Source organism: Cajanus cajan, chromosome 1 (assembly GCF_000230855.2).
Source record: "Cajanus cajan strain Asha chromosome 1, NIPB_CcT2T_4, whole genome shotgun sequence".
In the NCBI taxonomy this organism is placed as follows: Eukaryota; Viridiplantae; Streptophyta; class Magnoliopsida; order Fabales; family Fabaceae; genus Cajanus; species Cajanus cajan.
The window spans coordinates 17,269,318-17,295,059 of NC_138517.1; the positions used below are offsets into that span (position 1 = coordinate 17,269,318).

The 25,742-nt window shown below is 35.1% G+C and overlaps 2 protein-coding genes across 2 annotated transcripts; both read left to right on the forward strand.

Annotated features, from left to right (window-relative positions):
- Positions 1–2,370: 2,370 nt before the first annotated feature.
- Positions 2,371–3,622, forward strand: LOC145958461 (uncharacterized). Its single transcript, XM_083075933.1, has one exon. It carries the CDS (start codon positions 2,673–2,675, stop codon positions 3,315–3,317), a length of 645 nt encoding a protein of 214 aa, XP_082932059.1. The 5' UTR covers positions 2,371–2,672; the 3' UTR covers positions 3,318–3,622.
- Positions 3,623–13,659: 10,037 nt separating this feature from the next.
- LOC109818694 (plastidial pyruvate kinase 2) lies at positions 13,660–21,681 on the forward strand. Its single transcript, XM_083075929.1, has 12 exons — positions 13,660–14,093; positions 14,167–14,454; positions 16,873–17,038; positions 17,636–17,770; positions 17,940–18,050; positions 18,155–18,243; positions 18,390–18,452; positions 18,577–18,752; positions 19,176–19,278; positions 19,396–19,544; positions 19,869–19,977; positions 21,296–21,681. Exons 1-12 carry the CDS (start codon positions 13,857–13,859, stop codon positions 21,401–21,403), a joined length of 1,734 nt encoding a protein of 577 aa, XP_082932055.1. The 5' UTR covers positions 13,660–13,856; the 3' UTR covers positions 21,404–21,681.
- The last annotated feature ends 4,061 nt before the right edge of the window (positions 21,682–25,742 follow it).

Genomic DNA, 25,742 nt, shown 5'->3' on the forward strand with positions numbered 1-25,742 from the left:
CTGGTGCAACTCATTCCTTTATTTCCATCTCTTGTGTCCAAAAACTGAAATTGCCTGTGTCTTTGTTAAATTTTGATTTAGTTGTTGAAACTCCTACTAATGGTCCTGTAACTACATCCCTAGTGTGTTTAAAATGCCCTTTGACAATTTCTGATAAACAGTTTCTAGTTGATTTAATCTGTTTGCCTCTTAGTCAATTAGATGTAATCCTTGGTATGGATTGGCTATCTTCTCACCATGTTCTTTTAAATTGCTTTGATAAATCCATTTCATTTTGTGAATGTAAGAGTACGGAATTTCTTAGTGCTTCTAACATTAAAACTTGTTTAAAGGAAAATGAAAGGGTATACATGATCTTATCTTCATTAACAGTTGAGACTGAGAATAAGCTAGATGAGATTCCCTTAGTGAGAGAATTTCCAGAAGTATTTCCTAAGGATGTGTCTAGTTTACCACCTGAGAGAGAGATTGAGTTCAGTATAGACTTAGTGCCAGGTACCGCACCCATATCTATAGCACCCTATAGGATGTCTCCTAAAGAGTTAGTTGAGCTTAAGAAACAGATAGAGGAACTACAAGAGAAACAATTCATTAGGCCTAGTGTTTCACCTTGGGGAGCGCCTGTTCTATTGGTCAAGAAGAAAGATGGGAGCATGAGATTGTGCATAGATTATAGACAATTGAATAAGGTAACCATTAAGAATAAGTATCCATTGCCTAGAATAGATGACCTTATGGACCAGCTAGTTGGGGCTTGTGTGTTTAGTAAGATAGATTTGAGATCAGGTTATCACCAAATCCGAGTGAAATCCGAGGATATCCCAAAGACTGCTTTTAGGACCCGCTATGGGCACTATGAGTATTTAGTGATGCCTTTTGGTGTGACTAATGCACCTAGTGTTTTCATGGACTACATGAATAGGATCTTTCACCCTTACTTGGATAGATTTGTAGTGGTTTTCATAGATGATATCCTAGTGTATTCCAAGACCAGGGAGGAGCATGCTGAGCACCTTAGGATTGTCCTTCAAACCCTTAAGGAGAAACAGTTGTATGCTAAATTGGCAAAATGTGAATTTTGGTTGGAGAGTGTAAATTTTCTAGGGCATGTGATATCCAAGGATGGAATAGCTGTAGATCCTTCTAAGGTAGAGGCGGTTCTTGAATGGAAAACACCTAAGTCAGTTTTTGAGATTAGGAGTTTTCTAGGACTAGCTGGGTATTATAGGAGATTTATAGAGGGTTTTTCTAAATTAGCTTTACCTTTGACCAAATTGACTAGGAAAAACCAACCTTTTGTGTGGGACTCTAAGTGTGAAGAGAGTTTTCAAGAACTTAAGAGAAGACTAACTAGTGCCCCTGTGTTAGTATTACCTGACCCTAGCAAGACTTTTGAGGTATTTTGTGATGCTTCCAAATCAGGTTTAGGTGGAGTACTTATGCAGGAGAGAAGGGTAGTAGCCTATGCGTCTAGACAACTTAAAACCCATGAGCAAAACTATCCTACCCATGATCTTGAGTTAGCTGCAATAGTATTTGTGCTTAAGTTGTGGAGACACTACTTGTTTGGATCTAGATTTGAGGTGTTTAGTGATCATAAAAGCCTTAAGTACTTGTTTGACCAAAAGGAATTAAATATGAGACAGAGAAGATGGTTAGAGTTTCTTAAGGATTATGACTTTCAGTTGAACTATCACCCAGGCAAAGCTAATGTGGTAGCTGACGCTTTGAGTAGGAAATCCTTGAGAATTTCTTCTTTAATGATGAGGGAATTGCACATGATTGAGGAATTTAGGGATATGAGTTTAGGGTGTGAACTAACCTCTAAGAGTATTAGGTTGGGAACCTTGAAGGTGACTAATAACTTGATAGATGAAATTAGAAAAGGTCAGAAGGTAGATCCTTTCTTATTGAGTCAAGCTGAGAAGTTGAATCAAGGTGTGGAAAGTGAATTTAGAATTGGAATAGATGGAGTATTGAGATTTAGGGATAGGTTGTGTATTCCTGGTGTGCCTGAACTTAAGAGAACAATTCTTGAAGAAGGACATAGGAGTAGCCTTAGTATTCATCCTGGAGCCACTAAGATGTACCAAGACCTTAAGAAGATGTTTTGGTGGCCTAAGATGAAGAAGGAAGTGGAGGAATTTGTGTATGCCTGCCTAGTATGTCAAAAAGCTAAGGTAGAACACCAAAAACCTTCAGGTTTGATGCAACCTTTGGATGTGCCTGTATGGAAATGGGATAGCATCTCTATGGATTTCATAGTTGGATTACCTAAAACTACGAAAAACTTAGATGCTACATGGGTTATTGTAGATAGATTGACTAAGTCTGCCCATTTTATTCCCATTAACATTAGATACTCTTTGGAGAGACTAACCAAGTTGTACATAAGTGAGATTGTGAGATTACATGGGGTTCCTACTAGTATAGTGTCTGATAGAGATCCTAGATTTACTTCTAGATTTTGGGAGAGTTTGCATAAGGCTTTAGGCACTAAGCTTAGATTGAGTTCAGCCTACCATCCCCAAACAGATGGTCAAACCGAAAGAACTATTCAATCTTTGGAAGACTTGTTGAGAGCTTGCATCTTAGAACATGGGGGTAGTTGGGATAGTTTCCTACCTTTGATAGAGTTTACCTACAACAATAGCTACCATTCCAGTATTGGGATGGCACCTTATGAAGCTCTATATGGTAGGAGATGTAGAACACCTTTGTGTTGGGTAGAACCTGGAGAGAATGCTATCTTAGGACCTGAGATAGTTCAACAAACTACTGAACAAGTTAAGATGATCCAGGAGAGAATGAGAGCAACTCAGAGTAGGCAGAAAAGTTACAGTGATAAGAGGAGAAAGGACCTTGAGTTTAATGAAGGTGATCATGTATTCCTTAAAGTTACTCCTTGGACAGGAGTGGGCAGAGCACTGAAGTCCCGTAAACTTACTCCACGTTTTATTGGTCCTTATCAAATCCTTAAAAGAATTGGTGAAGTAGCCTATCAAATTGCCTTACCCCCATCTCTTTCAAATCTTCATAATGTCTTTCATGTTTCCCAACTCAGAAAGTATGTCCATGATCCTTCCCATATCATTGAGTCTGACAACATTCAGTTGAAAGATAATCTTACCTATGAAACAGTTCCTCTAAGAATTGATGATACGAGGGTAAAACAACTAAGAGGAAAGGAAATTCCTTTGGTTAAGGTCGTTTGGGGAGGAAATTTTGAAGAAAGTGCTACTTGGGAATTAGAAAGCAAGATGCGTGAAGCATATCCATTCCTATTTTCAGGTAAATTTCGAGGACGAAATTTCTAAAAGGAGGGGAGAAATGTAACATCCCAAAATTTTATTTTTATGTATTGAGATTCTTAGTAGATATATCATATTTTTATATACATATTTTACTATTTATATACGTATTTTACTATTCATGTATATGTATTTTACTATTTATATATACGTATTTTATTAATTACGTATACGTATGTATGAATAGTATTTTACTATGCAATTGCACAGTGAAGGGGCGGCTGAAACGTGGGCTGCGGATTCTTTCCGTTTCAAAATTTTAATTAATTTGAATATAATAATGAATAGTGCATAGTGCATAGTAATTTATAATATTATTTTAATGTATAGTGCATAGTGCATAGTAATTTATAATATTATTTTAATGAATAGTGCATAGTGCATAGTAACTTCAAAATTTCTATAAATAGGGGCTTAAGGTTTTGGAAATTCAGAATTCTAGAGAGAAAGAAATTCTGGAGAAATAGAGAGAGAAAGTAAGAGAGAGAGAAGGAAAAAAAAAATAAGGTTCTGCCTAGGTTTTGAAAGAGGAGGAGAATAGAGAAGGTTCTGCCCTTGTTTCGATAATCATCTAAGAAGAAAAAGAGGAGATTCTGCCGAATTCTTTTTTATCCAGGTAAGGGGGGGAGTGGGAAACCTCGCTTGGGGGTGTTGGAGTAATCGTTAAATAGTTGTTTGTTAGATTGGCTCCCGATCTTATGCCTGTTGTTTGTTTGTATGAAATATTGTTATTAATGTGCTTTGCTTTTTGCATTACTTGATTTCTTGTCCGTAGTAAATAATAACTATACTATTTTTATAAAAGAAAAAAAAATGAATAAATTGTTTATTAATAAAGATATGGAAGGCTAAGCCTCCTATTAATTAATAAATATGTAATTGATGTTAAAAAAGAATAAGTTTTAGAATAAAAATACCTATGCGAACTTATGAAGATCTTATTATGACTTGAGTATATGAAGTATATATGAGACCTATGCGGACCTATGAGGATATGACTGTATGAAATATGTACTCATGACTTGTGACCTACGATCCATGAATGGACCGTTGAACTGTTGAACTATTGGACCGTTGGACTATTGGACCGTTGGACTATTGGACTGTTGGACTATTGGACTATTAAAGTTGGATTAATAAAATAAATCATAATTATGAAATATGAATCTTATATGTGTAATATGCTAAATGTTGAGTCTATGAATGTATGACATGCATCATATGCATATATTATTCCAGGTGTGCCGCTGAGGCCGCATACCAGTGATGCTAACAAGGTGTATGATCACCGGTGATAGGTGTGCCTTCGGGACACCAGTGATGTAACATGCTAACGAGGTGTATGAACACCAGTGATAGGTGTACCTTTGGGTCACCAGTGATAAATTCTGAAACTTCCGTATGGCGCCACATGCATACATTAGTGAGTCAAGTCAAGAAAATCATTATACATAAGCATATATGTGGGATTGATTATATATGTGAATTATATTGCGTGTGTGTGTGCTATTTAACTTTTATTTCTATACCTGCAACTAAGTGAGAAGTTTCTCACTCCTCTTGTTATTCTTGTATATGTTTAAATTTATGTTGCAGGTAATCTTAATCATGAGGATGTTGGTAATGAAGTCTAGAGGCTTAAGTGGGCATGCTCTGATAGGATGTGACATCGGGCTTAGCTAGGCTTCTTTCTGGGATAATAATGTTTTATTTTCCTTTTTTTTTGAAATTTAAATATATTTGTATGATATCAAAAAAAATTATAAATTGATTCCTAACTAGGAGGCACTGCCACCTTTACTGGGATTAATTTATAATCTTTGTTTTATTATGACTTCTTGAGTTTGGTATAAATGTTAATTACGAATGTGCATCTTCTACCTTATGATATTTATTATCACTCTAATATATTTTTTTTAATATAGTTAATGCTTATTAAGTAATTAAGTTGGGGTAGAGGGTGTCACAACAAACCCAGGAGGTTGATCCATATAAATCTCCTCCTCCAAATCACCATGTAAGAAGGCATTTTTGATGTCTAATTGAAACAAAGGCCAATGCCTCATAGCAGCCATAGCTAAGAAGAGACGAACTGAGGCCATCTTCGCAACTGGAGAGAAGGTGTCGCTGTAATCCAAGCCATATACTTGCGTGTATCCCTTAGCCACAAGACGAGCTTTCAATCTATCCACCTGTCCATCAGGGCCCACTTTAACATTAAATACCCACCGACATCCAACAATAGGATAAGGTTAAGGCCTCCTGTACTGTCTTGGGAATGGTAATAGAGGAAATAGCAGAGACAAAAGCATAATAGGTAGGAGACAAACGATGGTATGAAAGAAAGTTATAAATAGGATGAGGATTACAAGTAGAACGACTACCTTTACAAAGAGCAATGGGCAAGTCAACTGAGGTAGGTGGGGTCGGAGTAGGTGAGGAGACTGAAGCAGGAGTAGAATCACATGGCTCAATTGAAGAATCATTGGGAGGAACAACAATATGTGATCGACGCTCATAGGTTATCCCAAATCGGTGTAGAGGATGATCAGATCCTGCTAGTGCGGGAGGATCTGGTGCCTCTAAAGTAGCAGGTGTGGTAGAAGGCACACTATGATCAAAATGAGGAATAGGCAATACCTGAGAGAGGAGATCTGAGTCAACCGGAGAGACATCTATGGCAATAAAATATGGTGTATCTTCAAAGAAAGTGACATCTGCACTGGTGTAAAATCGATGCGTAGCAGGAGAGTAACAACGGTACCCCTTTTGGACACGGGAGTATCCTAAGAACACACATTTGATGGCCCGAGCAGACAACTTAGCACTTCCTGAGAAAAGATCATGGACAAAACAAGTACAGCCAAAGACACGAGGATGAACAGAATAAAAGGGATCCAATGGGTATAATAGGGAATGAGGTACTTGATCATTCAAGACAGACGATGACATTCGATTTATTAAATACCCTGCAGTGAGGACAGCATCGCCCCACAACTTTGGGGGTGCATTGGCATTCAATAAAAGAGTACGAGCAGTGTCCACAATATGTCTATGTTTTCGCTCAGCTACACCATTTTGTTAAGGTGTATGAGGGCAACTAGATTGATGTAGAATGCCATGGGAAGCCATAAATGATTTGAAGCAATCTGAAAAATATTCTTTAGCATTATCACTTCGTAAAATCCGAATTACTTTGCCAAATTGAGTTTTGATCTCCGAATAGAAACTTAGGAAAATATTGAATAACTCAGAACGATTTTTCATTAAAAATATCCAAGTACATCTAGAAAAATCATCAATAAAGGTGACGTAATACCTATGTCCTAAAAGAGAAGGAATGAGACTAGGACCCCAAACATCAGAATGAATAACATCAAAAGGAGACATAGCTCGACTATTAATACTATTAGGAAAAGAAGCTCTAACATGCTTCCCTAATTGACACGACTCACACTCTAAGGACACCAACCGTGAGAGATGAGGTACCATTTTCTTTAATTTATTCAAGCTTGGATGACCCAGGCGACGATGAATTAAACTAGGAGACTCAATAGATGCACATATGGTAGAGGTAGAAGGTTGAAGGTAGTAGAGACCATGTGATTCAGATCCGGCTCCAATCGTCTGTCCCGTACTCCGGTCCTGTATCAAGAAAGAATCAGAAGTGAAGGTTATGACACAGTTTAGTGACCGAGTCAACTTACTTATAGAAATCAAATTAAAGGGACATCCAGGAACTAGTAAAACATATTTTAATGGTAGTGATGGGAGAGGTGATATTTGGCCAATACTAGTGGCTTGAACTTTTGACCCATCTGCAAGAGTGATATGGTGTGGAGTTTTAGGTGATGATAGGTTAGGGAAAAGGGAGACATTACCAGTTAGGTGATCAGAAGCACCGGAGTCCAAAACCCAAGGTCCAATAGAAGTAGAATGAGAGAGACAAACTGTAGAATTACCAGTATGAGCAACAGTGATGGAAGAGGAGGCCTGTTTAGTTGCCTTCAATTGAAGATACTCTTGGTAATCATCGGTAGATAATGTGATTGGATGATTGCCCTCTGGTTCAATCTTGAGCTCTGGAGTTAAAGTTGGAGATTGAACCACATTAGTTGTCTTGCTCGGAAATCCATGCAAGGAATAACACCTGTCTCGTATATGTCCATCTCTCTGACAGTAGGTACAATGGAGGTTTCCTCTACCCCCTTTACCACGACCACAACCTCGACCACGCCCTCGACTTCCACGATCAGCTGTACTAGAGATAAAAGCAGAGGACTCAGATTCTGTGTGAGGATCTGCCTCTGGTGAAGGGACCCGAATTAGTCGATCTATGAGTTCTTCTACTGTAGGAATGACAGGATTTGTCAAGATTTGATCTCGAACAGATCCGTAATCTTTGTGGAGTCCTTGAAGGATAAACACCATAAACATATTATCAAGTTTGTTTAATATTTGTTGAGGATCATCACTAACCAACATTAGCTTGAGCTCATCAATAGTGGATTGAGCACGATTCAAATACGTTGGCAAATCATTATCAACCATATGAAGAGTTGCCAGACTATGAACAGACTCGTATATTCTTTGGATATCATTGGCATAAACATTTCGAGCCTTCTTCCAAATATCATAACATGTCTTGTACGGACGAAAATGCACCATTAATTTAGGCTCAATGGACTGCCACAATAGAGATACAAGTTGATAATCTGCTCGTTGCCATTCATCTCTCACCTCTTTATCAATTTCGGACGCCCTTTTAGTAAGATGATCATAGAGACCCTGACCTAAAAACCATATTTCAACCGCAGTGGACCAATCCAAATAATTTTTACCATTAAGCTTTTCAGATGTAATAGTAGGTGATCCAGAAAAGGCAAAGGAGACCAACCCCCTTTTGGAAGATTCAATTTTTTGGATTCTCCTTAGGAATCTCTGCCATGAAGAGAAAAAGAAGAAAAACAGCAAACAATCAGTCACAAAACTCCGAGGTAGCACCCAATCAACCACGGAACTCTGAGGTAGCAACCAAACCACCACGAAACCCCGAGACAGCAACCAAACAGCCACGGAACTCCGAGACAGCAACCAAACAACCACGGAACTTCGAGGCAGCAACCAAACGACCATGAAACTCCGAGGCCGCAACCAAACGACCACCAAAAGACCACCTAGAGTGTGACCCACAACCTGAAAAGGTCAAAACGGGAAGAGGGAGGGCCGGCGAGTCCAACGGAGTGAACCGCGTCGCAAACGGAGGCTGGGAGGGTGGCGCGTGAAGCCCGCGCGCCGGCGAGCTTCTTCAACAATAACCGCGCGTGAGACGGCGACACGCGACGGGGTGGCCGATCAGCGACCTTTGAGTGTGCAGGCGGTGTCAACTCCGGCAACCGCGGACAAAACTCAAAAACCCTAGAAACCCTAGATGTTGGCTGCTGGATTAGGGTTCCTGGACCAGAGTGCTCTGGTACCAACTTGAATATGAATAATTTCTTATTCTGAATCTGAATGAGTACAATAAAATAAATAGGCATAAAATATAATCAATCCCTAAAGTTTAGGGATTTAGATAAAACTGACTAAGGATAACTTAGGAGAAGATAAACTAGTATATCTAAACAGAATTATCTTAACAGCCCTGAAAATTGTGCCCAAGCTATCTATTTATAGGCAACAGAAAGTTTCCAGAACGGCTCGTTCCAAAACTAGAACGGCTCGTTCTGGATCCGAACGTTGTGTGTTAATTTTGTGACTAGAACGACCTGTTCTGAAACTAGAACGACCCATTCCAAAAATGAGATTAACACACAATTGCCTAGACTGGAACGACCATTCCAAAAGGGAGTTTTTAGGCCATTTTAATAACTTGAAACGACCTGTTTTCTAGTTTAGGAACGACCTATTCTAGTTAAGGTTTTAGCCCTTTTTTGAGGAGTTTGGAACGGCCCGTTCCAATCTTGGAACGACCCACTCGAATTCAGGAACAGCCCGTTCCAAACTAGGGTTTTGGCCCTTTTAGGAACTTGGAACGGCCCGTTCCAAATTGGGAACGACCCGTTCCGGTTTTAGAACAGCTCGTCCCAGTCTTCTAAAACCAGCTTGTTTGGGATTTTGGGCCTTCTAATGTCCTGTCTTGTTTTCTGCATGCTTCGGGAGCTCCTTCCCTCCATAACAAAGGTTCATTTCCTTGTTTGTATGCTCCCGACGAAATTGGGTGTCTACAAGGTAGAATCTAAAATAGGTGGAAATTAAATGATTTTTTAAATATAAATAATAAGGTTATACTTAAATAATATAATAACACATTTATATTTTAAATTTATACTTGTAAAAGTGTAAAGAAAAAAAAAAGACTTAAATAATTTACCTAAGGTAAAAGTCTAACTAAACTAGTGATCTCCAAATCCTGTCATTATTTCCTTGTTAACATGAAATTTTCAGTCTTAGGATTAACTCTATAACACTATAAGTTGTGATAGTATTATATTACCTCTAATTGTTAAGTTAAGTTGTCAGAATTGAAAGATTTAAAGGTTTGAGGATCACTTTAGAGATTCAATGGTGTTGAGAAGGGATTCTCTAAGTAGAGACCCAGTTTGACCCTGAAGAGAAGAATATATAAGATTTCTATTTTGAACAAAGTCTCATAAACTCATTTTCCTCGCCTTTTTAAAGATATAGGATTCTAGAGAGAAGGTCTTTGATTTGTGAGCTCTCTTATTCTCTCAATCTTCTTTTCTTCTCCTCCCTAATTCTTTTCTAAGTTATATTATTGTGATTTAAGTGGTGGAAACTTTGAATCAAGTCATTGATCTCGTGTGGAGTTTTGTTCTCTTCTTCTTCTACCTTGACTTCAAGCTACCTAAGGTAAGGGAAGCTAGATTCTTGCTTTTGTGGTTTGGTTGAGTTGTTTAAGGTTGTGTTGGCTGTATGTTGCATGATTTCATTTCAATTCATGGCTGAATGTGGATCAAATCAAAGAGTGTTGTGTGTTGAAAGTTGGGGTTTGGGTTCTTGGTGAAAAATGTGGTGATTAAATATATTTTGTGGTTGCATATGTTGAATCTAAGTGTACATATATGTTGATTGTGATGTATATGGTTGTTGTTTGATGTTGCATGTGTTGGATTCTTTTTGCATTGTAGGCTTTTGCTTAAAATTAGGTTCTATATATACAAAATTATGATACTGCGTAGGGCGTGTCTTCAAGGTGTCAAACGTTCTTTTAACTTGAGGCTCTCTATCTCAATTACACTAGGCGCATGATTGGTGGCGCCGGACATGAGGAGAGAGACTTGTCACGGGTTGAGATGGCATTGGATGTGGTTAAATGGAGCCAGGCACAGGAACCCTGAAAGTCCTTTGACATGGTGACGTTGGGCCTAAAGTTGTGTGGCACTGATCATGGCTAAGCCAAAACTCTTTGTCTGGATTTTGTTAAGCACCAAAGGGGTGGTGTCGAATGAGAGTTAGGTAGGGACTCTTTACTTGAGATGGGACTAGACATGATGTTTTACCCCACCAAGCATGAGGTCTTAAGGGTCTCTACCTTAGCTACGATGGATGTGGGTCGTGTAGCACCAGACATGGACAAGGTAGAGAGCTCCCTGTTTGGATGGTGTTGGGCACAAGGAGAGTAGTGTCTAGCGTTAGTTGTTAAAGAAAAACATGATGATATGGTTGATGAATTATTGATTTCTTACTAATTTAAGTTGTTATATGGCAATATGAGATATGAGTTATGAGTTGTATGTTGACTGAGTTGCATGTTGTTTGTGTAGTTGTGTTGAATATAAAATACATTGTTGAAATAATTATTGATTTTAGAGTTGAATATGAGTTGTGATGGTTGAGTTGTGAGATGTAAAGTTGTATATTGATTCTGTTGCTGTGTTGAATTTATAAAGAGTTGTTGAGTTATTGAGCTATGTTGACCACTTAGAATTAGAGAGGAAGTTTTCAAAAGTTACATATCCCATTTTGTGAATATTGTATTGTGATGCTCTAAGAGCCCAAATTTGTTGAAAACCCTTCTTGGAAAGATAACCCTCAAAGTGAATGTTATGTTGTTTATCCTTTAGAAATTTATTGGTACTGTGTGTGGATAAGATCGAGGTACACATATACGAAGCGACCATAATAGATGGGTAGCTATACTAATTACAAGTGACCAAATTATGTAAAGCATAAAGTCAGGAACTTAGTTCATAATTAGATATCGGAAGGTTGTAGTATTTGAAGGGTAATAGATGGGCTAATCTTATAGGAGACTTGGTTAAACTAGTTAATACAATGGTAGGCCCCATATCCAACTGTTATATCCTGACATTAATACTATACTTCTGTATTTAAAAGGCGATATCTGAGAAAATGAGTTGTTGTGTTGTGGATTTATATCCAATTTGTTATTGATCTGGCAAGCCCAAAAAGATCACCTTATGTTGTCAGTTTGGTAGGATTAAGTCACTTAAATTATTCATCCTGTGTTGTTGGAGATTTCCTAGTTAAAATGTGTAATGATGCATATAATTGCTATGTCGAACATATGATATGTTGAGTTGATCATGTTGTTTATGTGTTGTGTTGAATTGTGATCAAGTGTGTTGTTGTGACCTGTAAAGTTGTTGTGTTGTCAAAGAAGAGATGACGATATGATGTTCTAGTATGGTATATATATATGTGTGTGTTGTTTCTTTTTTACTTTAACTTACCCTTGCGTGTTTCTATGTGATGTGAACTACGATGACCATACGTGATATGAGAGTAGGATAGGGATAGAGCTGAGGAGTTGTTGTGGAGGCCACCTAGTGACATAGAAGTTGGAGGATATTTTGTTGACTACTCGTTGATGATAGATTTGTATAGACAATGTAGTTGCCTAACCAATAACTAAAAATGTATAGTTTACATTACTGGGTTATTATACGTATATTGCATCTATTTACTTATTTGATTTCTTTCATACACGTGCAATATAATACATATTATAGTATTTGTATGTCTATAGTCTTAAGTTATAGATATTCAACCTATGTCGTACAGTATAGAGACCAAGTCGAATAGTTACAAACTCCTATACTTGGTTAATGATAATACTCTTTTAAACACATTATTTACAATTAGATAAAATTTATTAAAAAATATTCTATCTGTTTCATAATAAAGAATTAGTAAATAAGTAAAAAATAATAACTTTATGACATTAATATATATATATATATATATATATATATATATATTATTTTTTTTAATTTCTATAAAATCATTTCTCTTGATCAACATTTATTAGGAATATAAACAAAAAAATATATTGAATTAAAAAATTAAAATGATACTTATTATAAGATGGAGACAATATAAAATTACATTTGCTTCACTTCATATTATTATTATGTTTTTTACATTTCACTTCTTATTTAATAAACATAGTCCTTTGTATAGGAAAAATAATTAATTTATTAAAACAAATAAAACTAGTTAAAATCGTTAATTTTCATTAATAATCTCATAAAAATAAATTTTATTTAAAAAATATCATTTAAATTGATTGATTTAAAATTTAAATAGAGATTTTAAATGATCATACCTAATTCAAAAGATAATATTTTTTATTTGCAAGTGTAACTTGTAGTTTTAAAAGACTAATAAATGCATTCACTTACACAATTATATAAAAAAAATTAACGATTAATATATCTAAAAGTATATATATCTATTTATTATAAATCGGATAAAAAAAACACATCTATTTGTTTTCTTATAAAAAAAGACGGGTGTAAGTATTTTATAATTGTCATAAACTTTAACTAAAATCTCTCCTAAAAGTAAAGTAAAATCTGTAGAGCTGTTTATACGAGTTCTTAAAATAAGAACTAATTCTTATTTTATTATTATTATTAAAGTGTAATGATATGACTTTTACATGTAAAACTGATTCTTGATAAAAAAAGATGAAAGTGAATTCACCGTAAAACTTAAATAAAATAAATTAATAACTTATGTTTAGTACTTCTACCGGAAAAAAAATAGAATTTTTTTTAAATTATATATATAATAACATTGAGAGACTTATAAAAAAAATGTATTAAGTATCCAAAATGAATTTTATCATTGGACATTTTCTAAAAGTTGGGTTATTTTGATCTATAAAACAAGATATTTTCTATACATTGGGTTATTTTGATCTATCATTGGATATTTTCTAAAACCTAACCCGAAACACCACCCTACTGATTGAATTGGATTATGAGCATGCTTAAAAAAAAAATAGGGTCCATTTTAATTTTAATAATAACTTTAATTAAATTCCAACACCAACCACGTTGAAGAAAGTTGTTCAAAACAAAAGAGCACAATGTTCATTCATTGTGTTCGATACGAACGAGGCCTCCTTCCCAAGTTGTAAAACATTGTCTTCTCAGAACCTCGCGGCGATTTTTCCAACTTCCATTTTCCCCCTCACCTTCTCCTTCTTCTTCTTCTTATACTCACACGCACACACTCCTTCTTTTCTCACCCCATTTCCCTCTCTTTCTAACAATGGCTCAGGTCACAGCCTCACGATCCTTTCAAACCACCCCTTTGTGCCCCCCATTCGGATCCACACGTGACACAACTCTAATCCTCTTAAAGCCTCCATCTTTTGCTTCCAAGGTGTTCCCTTTCGAAGGGTCCACCACCAAACGCTTCAAACTCCCCCTCAGAAGCTTCCAGATCAGTGCAAGAAATTCCGCCTCTTCTGAAGTTGTCCCCGTGTCGCCCGAAGATGATCCAAAGGTTCGTTTTTTTTTGCGTTGGTTGAGTTTTTTGGGGGTGATCGTTGTGACCCTTTTTGTGTTGTGGTGGTTAGATTGAGGAGCATTTGCAACACTTACGTGGGGTGGAGTCATTTGGTGAGAATTCGGGTGGGATGTGGTCTAAGCCCACGTTTAGGCGCAAGACGAAGATTGTGTGCACCATTGGACCTTCTACCGATACCAAGGAAATGATTTGGAAGTTGGCTGAGGCTGGCATGAATGTTGCTCGGTTGAATATGTCTCATGGGGACCATGCTTCTCACCAGAAGGTTATTGACTTGGTTAAGCAATATAATGCTCAATGCAAGGACAATGTGATTGCAATCATGCTTGACACAAAGGTTAGTTAGTTGGTTATTCTTGTTCCCTCAAACATGTTTTTTCCCTTTTGATTTTCTAGGACGGGCTATGTTGTTCCTGTATGTTTGCTAGTCATTTGTCACAGTTTTTTATTGGAGGTAGGCAGGATAGTTTGCTCAAAAATGGTTGAATGGGATGCTTCTATCCATGGCTTTTAAATAGCTATTATTGTATAAAATGTAATTAGTGTTTGGATTTTTCCAAGGTTTTAGATTGTGATTGCAGTTGTGATTTTGTTGTGATCCTTCACATTACGGGAAATTGTGGATAAATGTGACTAATGCGTCTGCAATTGTGATTGTAATACCGTTGTGGCTAGCCCGAAAATCTTGATGTTGTGGCTGAAATTGTAGTTGTAGCTGGTTTTTAAAACTATGGTTTTAAAAATCGTTCTGCAACCGGACTGTGATTTCAGCTGCAACCTTGAGATTTTTGGAATTTTTATGACCGTAAAATGATCACTTGAATTTTTATGACCGTTAAATGATCACAATTGTAACTGTATTGGCGCATTTATTCAAAATTTCCCACAATTTCAAGGAATGCGACAAAACCATGACTGACCACAATTTAAACCTTATTTTTATTAAAAAACGGTGACTGAAAGGCGTATTGCCTAAATTTAAATTTTAACTTTTATCTACTTTGATTAGTTCTTTATTAGTGATTTTTGTGTGTGGTGTTCGACTTGCTAATGTGGCAACTGGTGTCGTGATCATCTTGGAGGGAGCTGCAATGAAAATGGACTGTTTTTGTTGATATTTTAAAGTTTAGTTATTGCACCCTACATTATGAATGTGACTGCTGATGTATATTGTTCCTCTTAATTGTATTGACCATGTTTTCTAGGTGAAAAGCAGTTTGATTCATCAATGCATATATTATTTAATATGGCGGGTATGAGTGGTTAATAATATAAGTGCCCCCTGTAACTAAGCTTCTGGATGAAAATATGAAATTTGTATACAGTATGATTGGTTGATACAATGTTCCATTGTATGTGATTTCATTTAGATCTTTGTCTGATAAGTTTGATATGATATTGAGGTTGAAGTTTGGATTATTATAGGAGAGGGCATGCATGGCAAATATGAGGGTCTACCTTGGATAGCAGCGGTTCCTCTTCTGCTGTTTCCCAAGGGACCAGGTAGCGGTGGCTTTGATGGCTATAATATTTTCTGTCTATATATAGATTACTTTTTATCCACTCCTGTTGCAAATTTGTGTTTCTCTGTTTTGTTATAAAATGTTTTAACACCAAATGTCAGTGTTTTTGTTCAGTGATTCAATAGCTAACAAATTTGGTATCAGTAGGCAATTATTATTCTAATTTTGTTTCTTTTCTCAGAATGATTTAACTCATTATGCTACATACTGCCATAATTTAATTTGGAGAATTTTGTGCAATTACTTTCTGTTGTCTATCTGTGTTATTTAAGGTGTAAATAATAAAAATAAAAGCAATTCATTCAAGCATAAAGGATCCCCTGCCACAAAAATGGAAAATACTGCTGAGAAAGAGGAAACATCAATAGAGCAAAGCTGCCCAGTCCTCTGAATATCTGTAAGGGAACCCGCTTGAAGAGACAATGGCTTTAACCCAAACAAGCCGGTCAGCATATAACCCAACCTAATCCTAATCAAGTTTGTCAATGCAAACAAAATAGCTGTTATAGCAGCTTAGGCCAGAGTCTCTTCTGAATGCATGTTGCTGAGCACTTTATCATCGTGGTATTGAGTGCTGCAGTGGTAAGATGCAATGACAGCTTCCATTCCACATTGAACCCTGTTTCAACCTCACTTAAACCCACCTACATCCATTGTCCATTAACTACTTTGATCAGAATTAACTTTTGACCTATTAAAATGTAGATAAAAGAGAGGGTTATGCTTCAACCAATGGCTCTAAATAATAGCATAGGTTGCACATTGCCATTGAAAGTTTTACTTGTAGCAGAGACCCCAAAGCTAATCAGCAGAAATTATTCTACTATTGAAGGATCAAGGGAAGTCCATAGCTCTTATATTTAGGGTATTAGCACTTGATCAACTGCAATTAAATTGATAGCCAGATAGACTACTGATTATAAGGTTGTCCGTTTAGCTTCTTACTGCCCCTTTTCCCTCCATTGATTGCTTGATTGTTATCAAGCCATAAATAAGAGTGCATATCTGGTTTTATTAAATTTCAGCACAATTGATTTTTTTTTGTTTGTCAAAAATCCTCTCAGCAAGGTTTTGTTTATAAGCTGTTTTGAACAGATAATAAGTTAATATAATATGTACAAACATAAGATCAAATATGCAGCTTATGCACGAAACTCCTCTCAAACATTCTTCTTTTTAAATCCCAAGTATTTGTTTCTTAGTTATTTATTATATATTTTCTTTGTTCTCAGGGTCCTGAGGTTAGGAGCGGGGATTTGCCACAGCCAATCAATTTAGTGCCTGGGCAGGAATTCACTTTTACTATTCAGAGAGGTGTTGGAACTGCAGATAGTGTTAGTGTGAACTATGATGATTTTGTCAGTGATGTGGAAGTGGGGGACATGCTTCTTGTTGATGGTATGGTTATCAACTGATCAATTGCAATATTCAAATAAAATGTTTTAAGTTACTTAAACTTTTTGTTATGCTCATGGATTACTAAATCAGCACTCAAACATTGGTATATTTCAGTTTTGTCTATTTATTTAAATTAAATCTTATTAAGGAGTTTTCCCTGCAATGGTGGCAAATCTCATTGTTATACAATATTAATGCATTCTTCAAGATACGTCTCTCAAGGTCACATTCTGGTGAAAATATGTTATCACTTATCTGGGTGTTTTAATCCATTTTTGAGGCACATTGGTAGCTTTTTGATCAAATAAACAAGTTCAGTGTTAATGGTGAAAGCATTTGGTTGAACATAAGTATTGTAATCTATTGTATGCTATCATTAAGTTTGCAAACAAACATGTTAAAAGACTGCTATCCTACCTTCCATCTTTATTTGTGCAGGATAATAGGATGCTGTTTATATCTGTTACATAAGTCTCAATCAACATATGAAATGAACTAAATTGTTGAAAGAAGTAATGCTGATGTCTCTTTATTTTTAAAGGGATGCAACATTCAGGTGAAAATGTATTTTTGCTTACTCTTTGGTGTGTGATGTAGGTGGTATGATGTCTATGATTGTTAAGTCTAAGACAGAGGATTCTGTGAAATGTGAAGTTGTTGATGGAGGAGAGCTCAAGTCAAGGCGACATTTGAATGTTAGAGGAAAGAGTGCAACACTTCCCTCAATCACTGGTCAGAATTAAGATTATTAGCCCGAATTTTGATAATTTTCTAGTATATATATATATATATATATTTTTTTTTTCCTATAGTTGTGTGGAAGGGTAGTTTTGCTGGAGATTGATGTTGTGGTGGTTTCCTATGGTCTATGGACAATAATATTTACATTGATTTGTTGCAGAGAAGGATTGGGATGATATCAAGTTTGGAGTGGATAACGGAGTTGACTTCTATGCTGTTTCCTTTGTTAAGGATGCTGAAGTTGTCCATGAATTGAAGAATTATTTGAAGAGTAAATATCTAATTCAATTCAAGAACTGCTTTTTAAAATCTATTCAACTAGTTTGCTGCTTATTTAAATTATAAATATGATAACTTTTGTATTCAATACTGCAGGCTGTGGTGCTGATATACATGTCATCGTAAAAATTGAAAGTGCAGACTCTATACCAAACTTGCATTCAATTATCACCGCATCTGATGGGGTGCTAATCTAATCCTTGCATTATTTTCTTTAGTGTTGCATTGCATGTATTTTGCTTGTCGGTTAGCACATATTGATTTTGTGGTGTATTTCTGTACACTACTGATTGCTGATGTTAACCTGTTGATTTTTACCCTTGTGTTTTAGGCTATGGTTGCCAGAGGAGATCTTGGTGCTGAGCTCCCTATTGAAGAGGTTCCACTTTTGCAGGTAAACACCTTTACTAAAGGACCAAGGATGAATAGTAAAGATAATAATTGATTTGTATCATTTATCCCACTGGACGGATGTCAAGCTGGTGTCATCTTAACATTTGTACTGCCTGTCAATGTAGGAAGAGATTATCAACTTGTGTCGTAGCATGGGAAAGGCTGTTATTGTGGCAACAAATATGCTAGAAAGCATGATTGTTCACCCAACTCCAACCAGAGCAGAGGTATCAGATATAGCAATAGCTGTTCGAGAAGGTTCTGATGCTATAATGTTGTCGGGAGAAACAGCTCATGGGAAGTAAGTAAATAGATTTCCTGCCCCCAAGTGTCCAATTACTACATTTTGCCTCAGTTCAAACTTTTTTATTTTTTATTTTTCCTTCTCTCACCTCTCTCAACCCCAAAAAGACAAAATAAAAATCACACTCATACTTTCTTGTTTATAATTCAGTTAAACACTAGAAGTATAAAAAGAAGAATAGTTGATCGTATAAGAATAAAGTGTTGTGTTTGGGTTACTGAGTTTACATGCTCAAGTAATAATTTTAAGTCACTATTTTAATAGTAGCATGTATATGACCTTGTGGCCAAATCTGGGCTTAAATGGCAATGTTTCTAATGTTTGTACAGAAGCAGGGGCATGGTTGATACTGTAAAAATCATGCATTTGAATGTTTTTATTATGCAGCCAAAAAGATTTATTTAATTTATTATAATGCAGGTTCCCACTAAAAGCTGTGAAAGTAATGCACACGGTAGCATTGCGGACAGAAGCTACTATACCAGGTGGTCAAATGCCACCTAACATTGGTCAAGTGTTCAAGGTTTAAGTCAATCTATTTTATAACCATGTTGGCTTTTTTATTTAATCCATTGCACTTCCTCATTTGCTTGTCAGATCTAAAATTTGTATCTTTTATTTTTTATTTGGTTCAATGTAGAACCACATGAGCGAGATGTTTGCATACCATGCAACTATGATGTCTAATACCCTTGGAACCTCAACCGTTGTCTTCACTAGAACGGGTTTCATGGCTATCCTACTGAGCCATTATCGTCCTTCTGGCTCCATATTTGCTTTTACAGATGAGTGAGTTCCTTTTGTACCCTTTCTCTTATTGATAACAAGACCTCCTTAAAAAAATAAAATTATGCGGATATTTTCCCTTATTTGTTGAAATATTAGCTTGAAGTTCTCATTTTCTTGGTTGAATGCCTGTATATGTAGTACCAAACAATACAAAATTGCTTTACTGGTCACCTATTTGACGAATCAGCTTCTTTATTGAATCACAATTCACAACTGTTCTGCTTTTGATTCGTTGGCATCTAAAAAATGAGAATCAATTTGCATGCATATCTGCTTGTATACTATGACAGACTTCTTATCTACCTAATTTTTCTGGTCATGCAGGAAGAGGGTACGGCAGAAGCTCGCTTTGTATCAAGGAGTCTGTCCCATATACATGGAATTCTGTGACGATTCTGAAGCTACTTTCTCAAGAGCCTTGGATTTGCTGCAGGTAATGTTTGGAGGATGTGTTCAATGGTTTAGTTGTTTTGGATTCAAATTACCTCCATTAAATATTATGATAAATGGTAGTTTGAACTAGGCATGGCAATCTAACCCGTCCCCGTGGGTACCCGCGCCGAACCCGTCCCGATTTGGATGGGGAAAACCCGTGTTTATCGGGTTCGGGTTTTCCCCGATTGATAAAATCGGGGGCGGGGGCGGGGGCGGGGATGTTAATACCCACCCCGCCCCCGCCCCCATACCCGTCCCCGCCCCCGCCCCGCTTAATAATATAATTAAAAATTATTTTTATATATATAAACCAAAATTATAAATATTTATATGTAAAAATTTATATTATTTTACTTTTCTTTTATTTTTTTTTAAATTATTTATATTTATTTAAAGAAAAAAAATGAAGAAAAAAAATAGGAGCGGGGGCGGGGGCGGGGGCGGGGGCGGGGCGGGGAAACCCGAACCCTGCCGGGGGTGGAGATGGGGACCCAGATTTTATCCCCGGCGGGTATCAAGGGCGGGGCCGGGGGCGGGGGCGGTTTATATTTGCGGGGGCGGGGAACGTAAAACCCGCCCCCGCCCCGCCCCGCCCCGTTTCCATGCCTAGTTTGAACTGATTACAAAATCCCTATATGGCTTCACACTCCTGATTCCATCAGGGTAGCTTTTACATTCAAGCATTATTTGTTTTAGTCTATTCATGCATGCAGTACCTTATCAATGGACCTTTGTGTGATCTTCTTGCTTCTAGTGCATGCCTGATGCCACTGCTTTACATACCTATGAAAATGTCTACTGTTTCTATTAACTAACCTTTCATATTTTGTGCAATGCCACTAATGGGTAGGGACAATTAGCTCTCCAATTCCTAGGAATTTGTGTATCAAAGTAAAAAAAAATAAAAATCCTTTTAAACGGGTTGTCAAACTTCATTTGAATTTATTACCAAATAGTTGGTCTGTGTGGTAGTACACTTGGTTCTTTTAAGCAAGATCTCATACTCAATTCATGTAGAGGAAAAAAGTTGGTTGGAAAGGGAGACTTCATTGAAGGTAACCAATCAAAATCTCCAATGGGGAATTAGTTACCGGTGAAACAGTAAATGTTTCATATCAAAATTATGGTTATAATAAAACTTCATTTGAATTTAATTTTGATATCATTCGATTTTTTACACATGTCTATTAAATGAAATCAAATACTAGTTATTTCTGTATTTATGTTTGTTCTTTTTGATCATACTAGAACATGGATCTGTGTGATTTTTTTTATTTATTTATGATCACATTGCATGGTTTGCGTGACGTGTGCAGAAGCAAGGAATGGTGAAGGAAGGAGAAGAAGTAGCACTTGTACAAAGTGGTAGGCAACCCATATGGAGGTTCCAATCCACACACAATATCCAGGTTAGGAAAGTGTAAACCAAAAGAATGGAGAGTGGCCACAAATAATGTTTCAAGACGCAGTAGTAGTACGTTTAGCTTCACAAGAGAGTCAAGAGCATCATCTTATTATTATTGCCTTTTAGTGGGTTGCTGCCAGTATTTGTTTCTTAGTTGCTTTGTTCCCATCCTATGTTTCATATTCTCTTCTGAATGTTATTGGTTTTATTTATTTCCTCTGTAATTTTGTTTTGTTTCTAAATGTTATTGAAATTTTGGTTTAGCAATTGAATCCAGAAATATGCTTTCAACTTCAAGGACTGACTTGTTCATTGAGCTTTCCTTTAACAACTAAACTGACCTTCTCAAATATCTGACTTGATAAAAGATTTCAGGTTTTTTGTTGTAAAATTTAATATTTCAATACATTTAGTTTAAAACCCTGATAAGTTTGATAAGATCAATTTTATGAACTCAAATCTCAAATCTGTCTCGATCAAGATCTAACAAGATTAGGTGAACCTATTTTGTTAATATACTAATTTTAACATCTTATGTAGTTAAATTTTAAATTTTAAAAAAGTATATAATTATAATTAAGGTATATTTTATAATATATATTTCAAGATAAATAATATCAATACAAATTTAATATCATGTTAGACAAAATATTATTAAAGTTAAGAAAATATATTATTCATAGTTATTATATACATGATATGACGATTCAAAGGTAACTTGCACTTGTCTTTAAAATGTATTGAATTTTTTAAATTCAAACTTCTCAAAAGTATTTTGGACTGAATCAGGTTAGTGGGTTGGGTAGGAACATGAACTTCCTTAGCCTTAACTAAGGGAGCACAGTCGATGCTCCTAGTTTTGCAGGGTCAACCTAATTGGTAATCGGTGGATAGACGACTTAATAATTTATTTAACAAGATCTTAAATGTAAATCAGGATTTGGATTTGAATGTTAGGACAATAATTTATTGAACAAATGTTTAAATCTCTTTAGGAGAGGTGTTTCTGTGGTATAAAAGAAGGTTAATATAATTTTGTTTGACGAGTTTGTGTGGGTCTTGAATAATGTCCTTATGGTTAACTTAAAGTTCATATAACAAATCTATAAATAGATTCAGTGCAAGCTTTTTTCAAAATGTTATGTTAAAATTTATGTCATCCAATAATGATATTTTTTAATAAAATAAAATGCTTTTTTTTAAATATTTTTGTGTTTGTCTAAACTATTTAATATGAAAATAAGTAGTTTTTCTTTAAGAAACAATTTTTATCTACTTAAAAAATTACATTTTAGAAAAAACTTTATAATATTTTTTTAATTCAGACAAATTAATCCTATGTTATATTGTGTTTTTAAATACATAAAATGATTTGAGTTTTATGCAGTTGTATAATAATGTTAAGGATTGATCGGAGGGCTTTTTAATCTAAATAAAATTTTAAAAAATTATTTTGTAAAATAATCTTTTTAAAAAATAATTTATCAAAATAAATTAATTGGGACACATAGGTACATAAAACGTCACCGAATTGCAGAAAATATCACTAAGGGTGACAGTAGGCATGGCAATCTAACCCGGTCTCGTGGGTATCCGCCCGAACCCGTCCCGATTTGGATGGGGAAAACTCGTGTTTATCGGGTTCGGGTTCGGGTTCGGGTTTTCCCCGATTGATAAAATCGGGGAAGGGGGCGGGGGCGGGGATGTTAATACCCACCCCGCCCCCGTCCCCATACCCGCCCCCGCCCCCGCCCCGCTTAATAATATAATTAAAAAATTATTTTTATATATATAAACCAAAATTATAAATATTTATATGTAAAAATTTATATTATTTTATTTTTCTTTTATTTTTTTTAAATTGTTCATATTTATTTAAAAGAAAAAAAGAAGAAAAAAAAATAAAAGCGGGGGCGGGGGCGGGGCGGGGAAACCCGAACCCCGCCGGGATGGGGATGGGGACCTAGATTTTATCCCCGGCGGGTATCGGGGGTGGGGGCGGGGGCGGTTTAAATTTGCGGGGGCGGGGAACGTAAAACCCGCCCCGCCCCGGCCCGTTGCCATGCCTAGGTGACAGCTCCCAGGTAAAACATGCATGCAAACCTGTACGTCCCATGTAAAACATGCATGGAATACGAGTTCTTCATCACAGATATCACATGCATTGACGTTTTGCATTCATGCACCAAAAGAGTCACACATGTTATTATGAGGTAAAATTCAAAGTTGTGTTACTGAGAAGATATGAGTAATAATCCATAGATTCATGCACCAACATTACTCGCCAATACTTTCTTTGCTAGAAAACAAAATAAAGTTAATAACCCTTGAACAAAGAGTTCTATCTATCATATCATAATTATATATTTTTATTTTTTCCCCTCTCTCTTTATCTTTTATTTTTTCTTTGTCTGCAATTTCAGCTTTACACTGTTGATATTGATAGTAACATTCACTCCCATCTTTCGTTTTTCACTAGAATAGTTAGGGTCTTTCTAGGATGAAGTATTAAAGTAGGGAATATGCTATATCTTCAAAAAAATTCTCCGATTTATCTTTCAAATCAGCGAATGACTTACATATGTCAATCATCTAGATAAAATATTTTTTTTATTCTAATATTTTGAAATTTTAAACTTTCAAAAAAAATTTCAAATATTAATTTTCGAAGAAAAAATCATTTCTTATTAAAATAAGTACATCATGGATGAGGCACGACCGGTAATAATAGATTTTTAACAAAAATAATATAAATAAATCACAAAATATTGAAGAATGGTGACAATGTTGTGTGTAATCACGGACGGAACTACATAAGAGATAGATCATTTTATGCATATATTTTTTTTTATCCAAAAAATAATATATTTTAAAAAATAAAATTTATATTCTAATATATATATATATTTAAATTATCATATGTATAAAATATAAATTTATCATATGTATAAAATATAAATTTGAAAGAAGTGTTTATTTATTTAATATTTTTTAAAATTTTTGAAGGAAATTAGTTCTCATATGTGATAAAGAATATTCATTAATAATGAATTAGTTTTTTTAAAAAAGTTTAATTATAATATATATATATATATTGATGTTCACTTATATAAAGTAATATGTTAAAAAAATTAATTTTTGATAAAATAAAATTTGCACTATGATGTTTACCTTTTATATTTTTTATTTATTGTATACGCTGATTAAAAAGATCAAAATAGTAAAGATTGTAAGATTGTATATATTGATTAAAAAAATCAAAATAGGAAAGGTTGGAAGATTTATATTCTATTTTGAATTTGTATTATAAAATATATTTTAAAATAAATTATCATCTAAAAATATATATCAGATATTAAAAATATTTTATATCATAAATAAATTAAACTTGTTTTTTTTATTATAAAATTTAACATATTTATTTTTATGGTTTTATTAGTGTTAAATTATTATAAAATAGGTCTTTAAGATTATAGTTCTAACCAAACATTTAAAAAATATCTATAACAGATAAATAAGTCATATTAAAGACATGTAATTTTAAAGAAAGTTAGGTTCAAATTTATTAAATTATAATATAATCTAGTCTTACCTGATTTATTTCCATCCTTAATCATAATTGTAGATATAAAAAATTGTAAAAATAATTATGATATATATTTATACTTTTAAAAGTAATATGTAAAAGTTTTAATATTACAAATATATGAGTAAGTATTTCCTCTACTACCTAAAATTTCTAGATCTATCACTGAGTGTAACGGTATTGTACGTGCGGTCACGATAACGGCTGCTTGTGCAGTGACGGTGACACTGTCCGTATAGTCACGGTGACGATGTTACTTGTATGGTCATGGTGGTGCTGCCTATGCAGTTAAGGTGACGAAGCTGAACAAAAAGAAGATTAAAGGTGAACTATTTTGATGGGTGGACTAGTGTCCACCATTTTAGTTACCATTGGTTTAAATTCATTCCCACACTTTTATTGTATTCTCTCTATAACTTTCTTTTATTTCTTCACTGTCACCACATGCCTCTCCGACTATGCCATAACTTCCTATCGTCTTCCTCTTTATTTTTACTATTCATAATTTTGCTGAGCTTTTAGAATATAAATATTCTTCGACATTACGATTCACCAACATGGCTTGTTCCCCATTAATGCATCAACGTAAATGTTAATAATGTAAAAATTTGTATACGATGTAATATATTATATAAGAGCAATTTTTCAAACAGTGAAAAATATACTTAACAATTTTATTTTAGACTAAATTACATTTTTGGTTCCTTTATTTTCATCGATATGCAGTTTTGACTATTTTTTTTTTAAATAGAAAAGTCTCGTATTTTTTTAA

What these genes read in the sequence shown, in the direction of transcription:
- LOC145958461 (XM_083075933.1), top strand. Translation starts at nt 2,673, where the DNA reads ATGGCACCTTATGAAGCTCTATATGGTAGGAGATGTAGAACACCTTTG.
- LOC109818694 (XM_083075929.1), top strand. Translation starts at nt 13,857, where the DNA reads ATGGCTCAGGTCACAGCCTCACGATCCTTTCAAACCACCCCTTTGTGC. An exon ending in CAATCATGCTTGACACAAAG is followed by an intron (nt 14,455 to 16,872) that starts GTTAGTTAGTTG and finishes CTTTGTTCTCAG; the next exon opens with GGTCCTGAGGTTAGGAGCGG. An exon ending in ATTGAAGAATTATTTGAAGA is followed by an intron (nt 18,051 to 18,154) that starts GTAAATATCTAA and finishes TCAATACTGCAG; the next exon opens with GCTGTGGTGCTGATATACAT.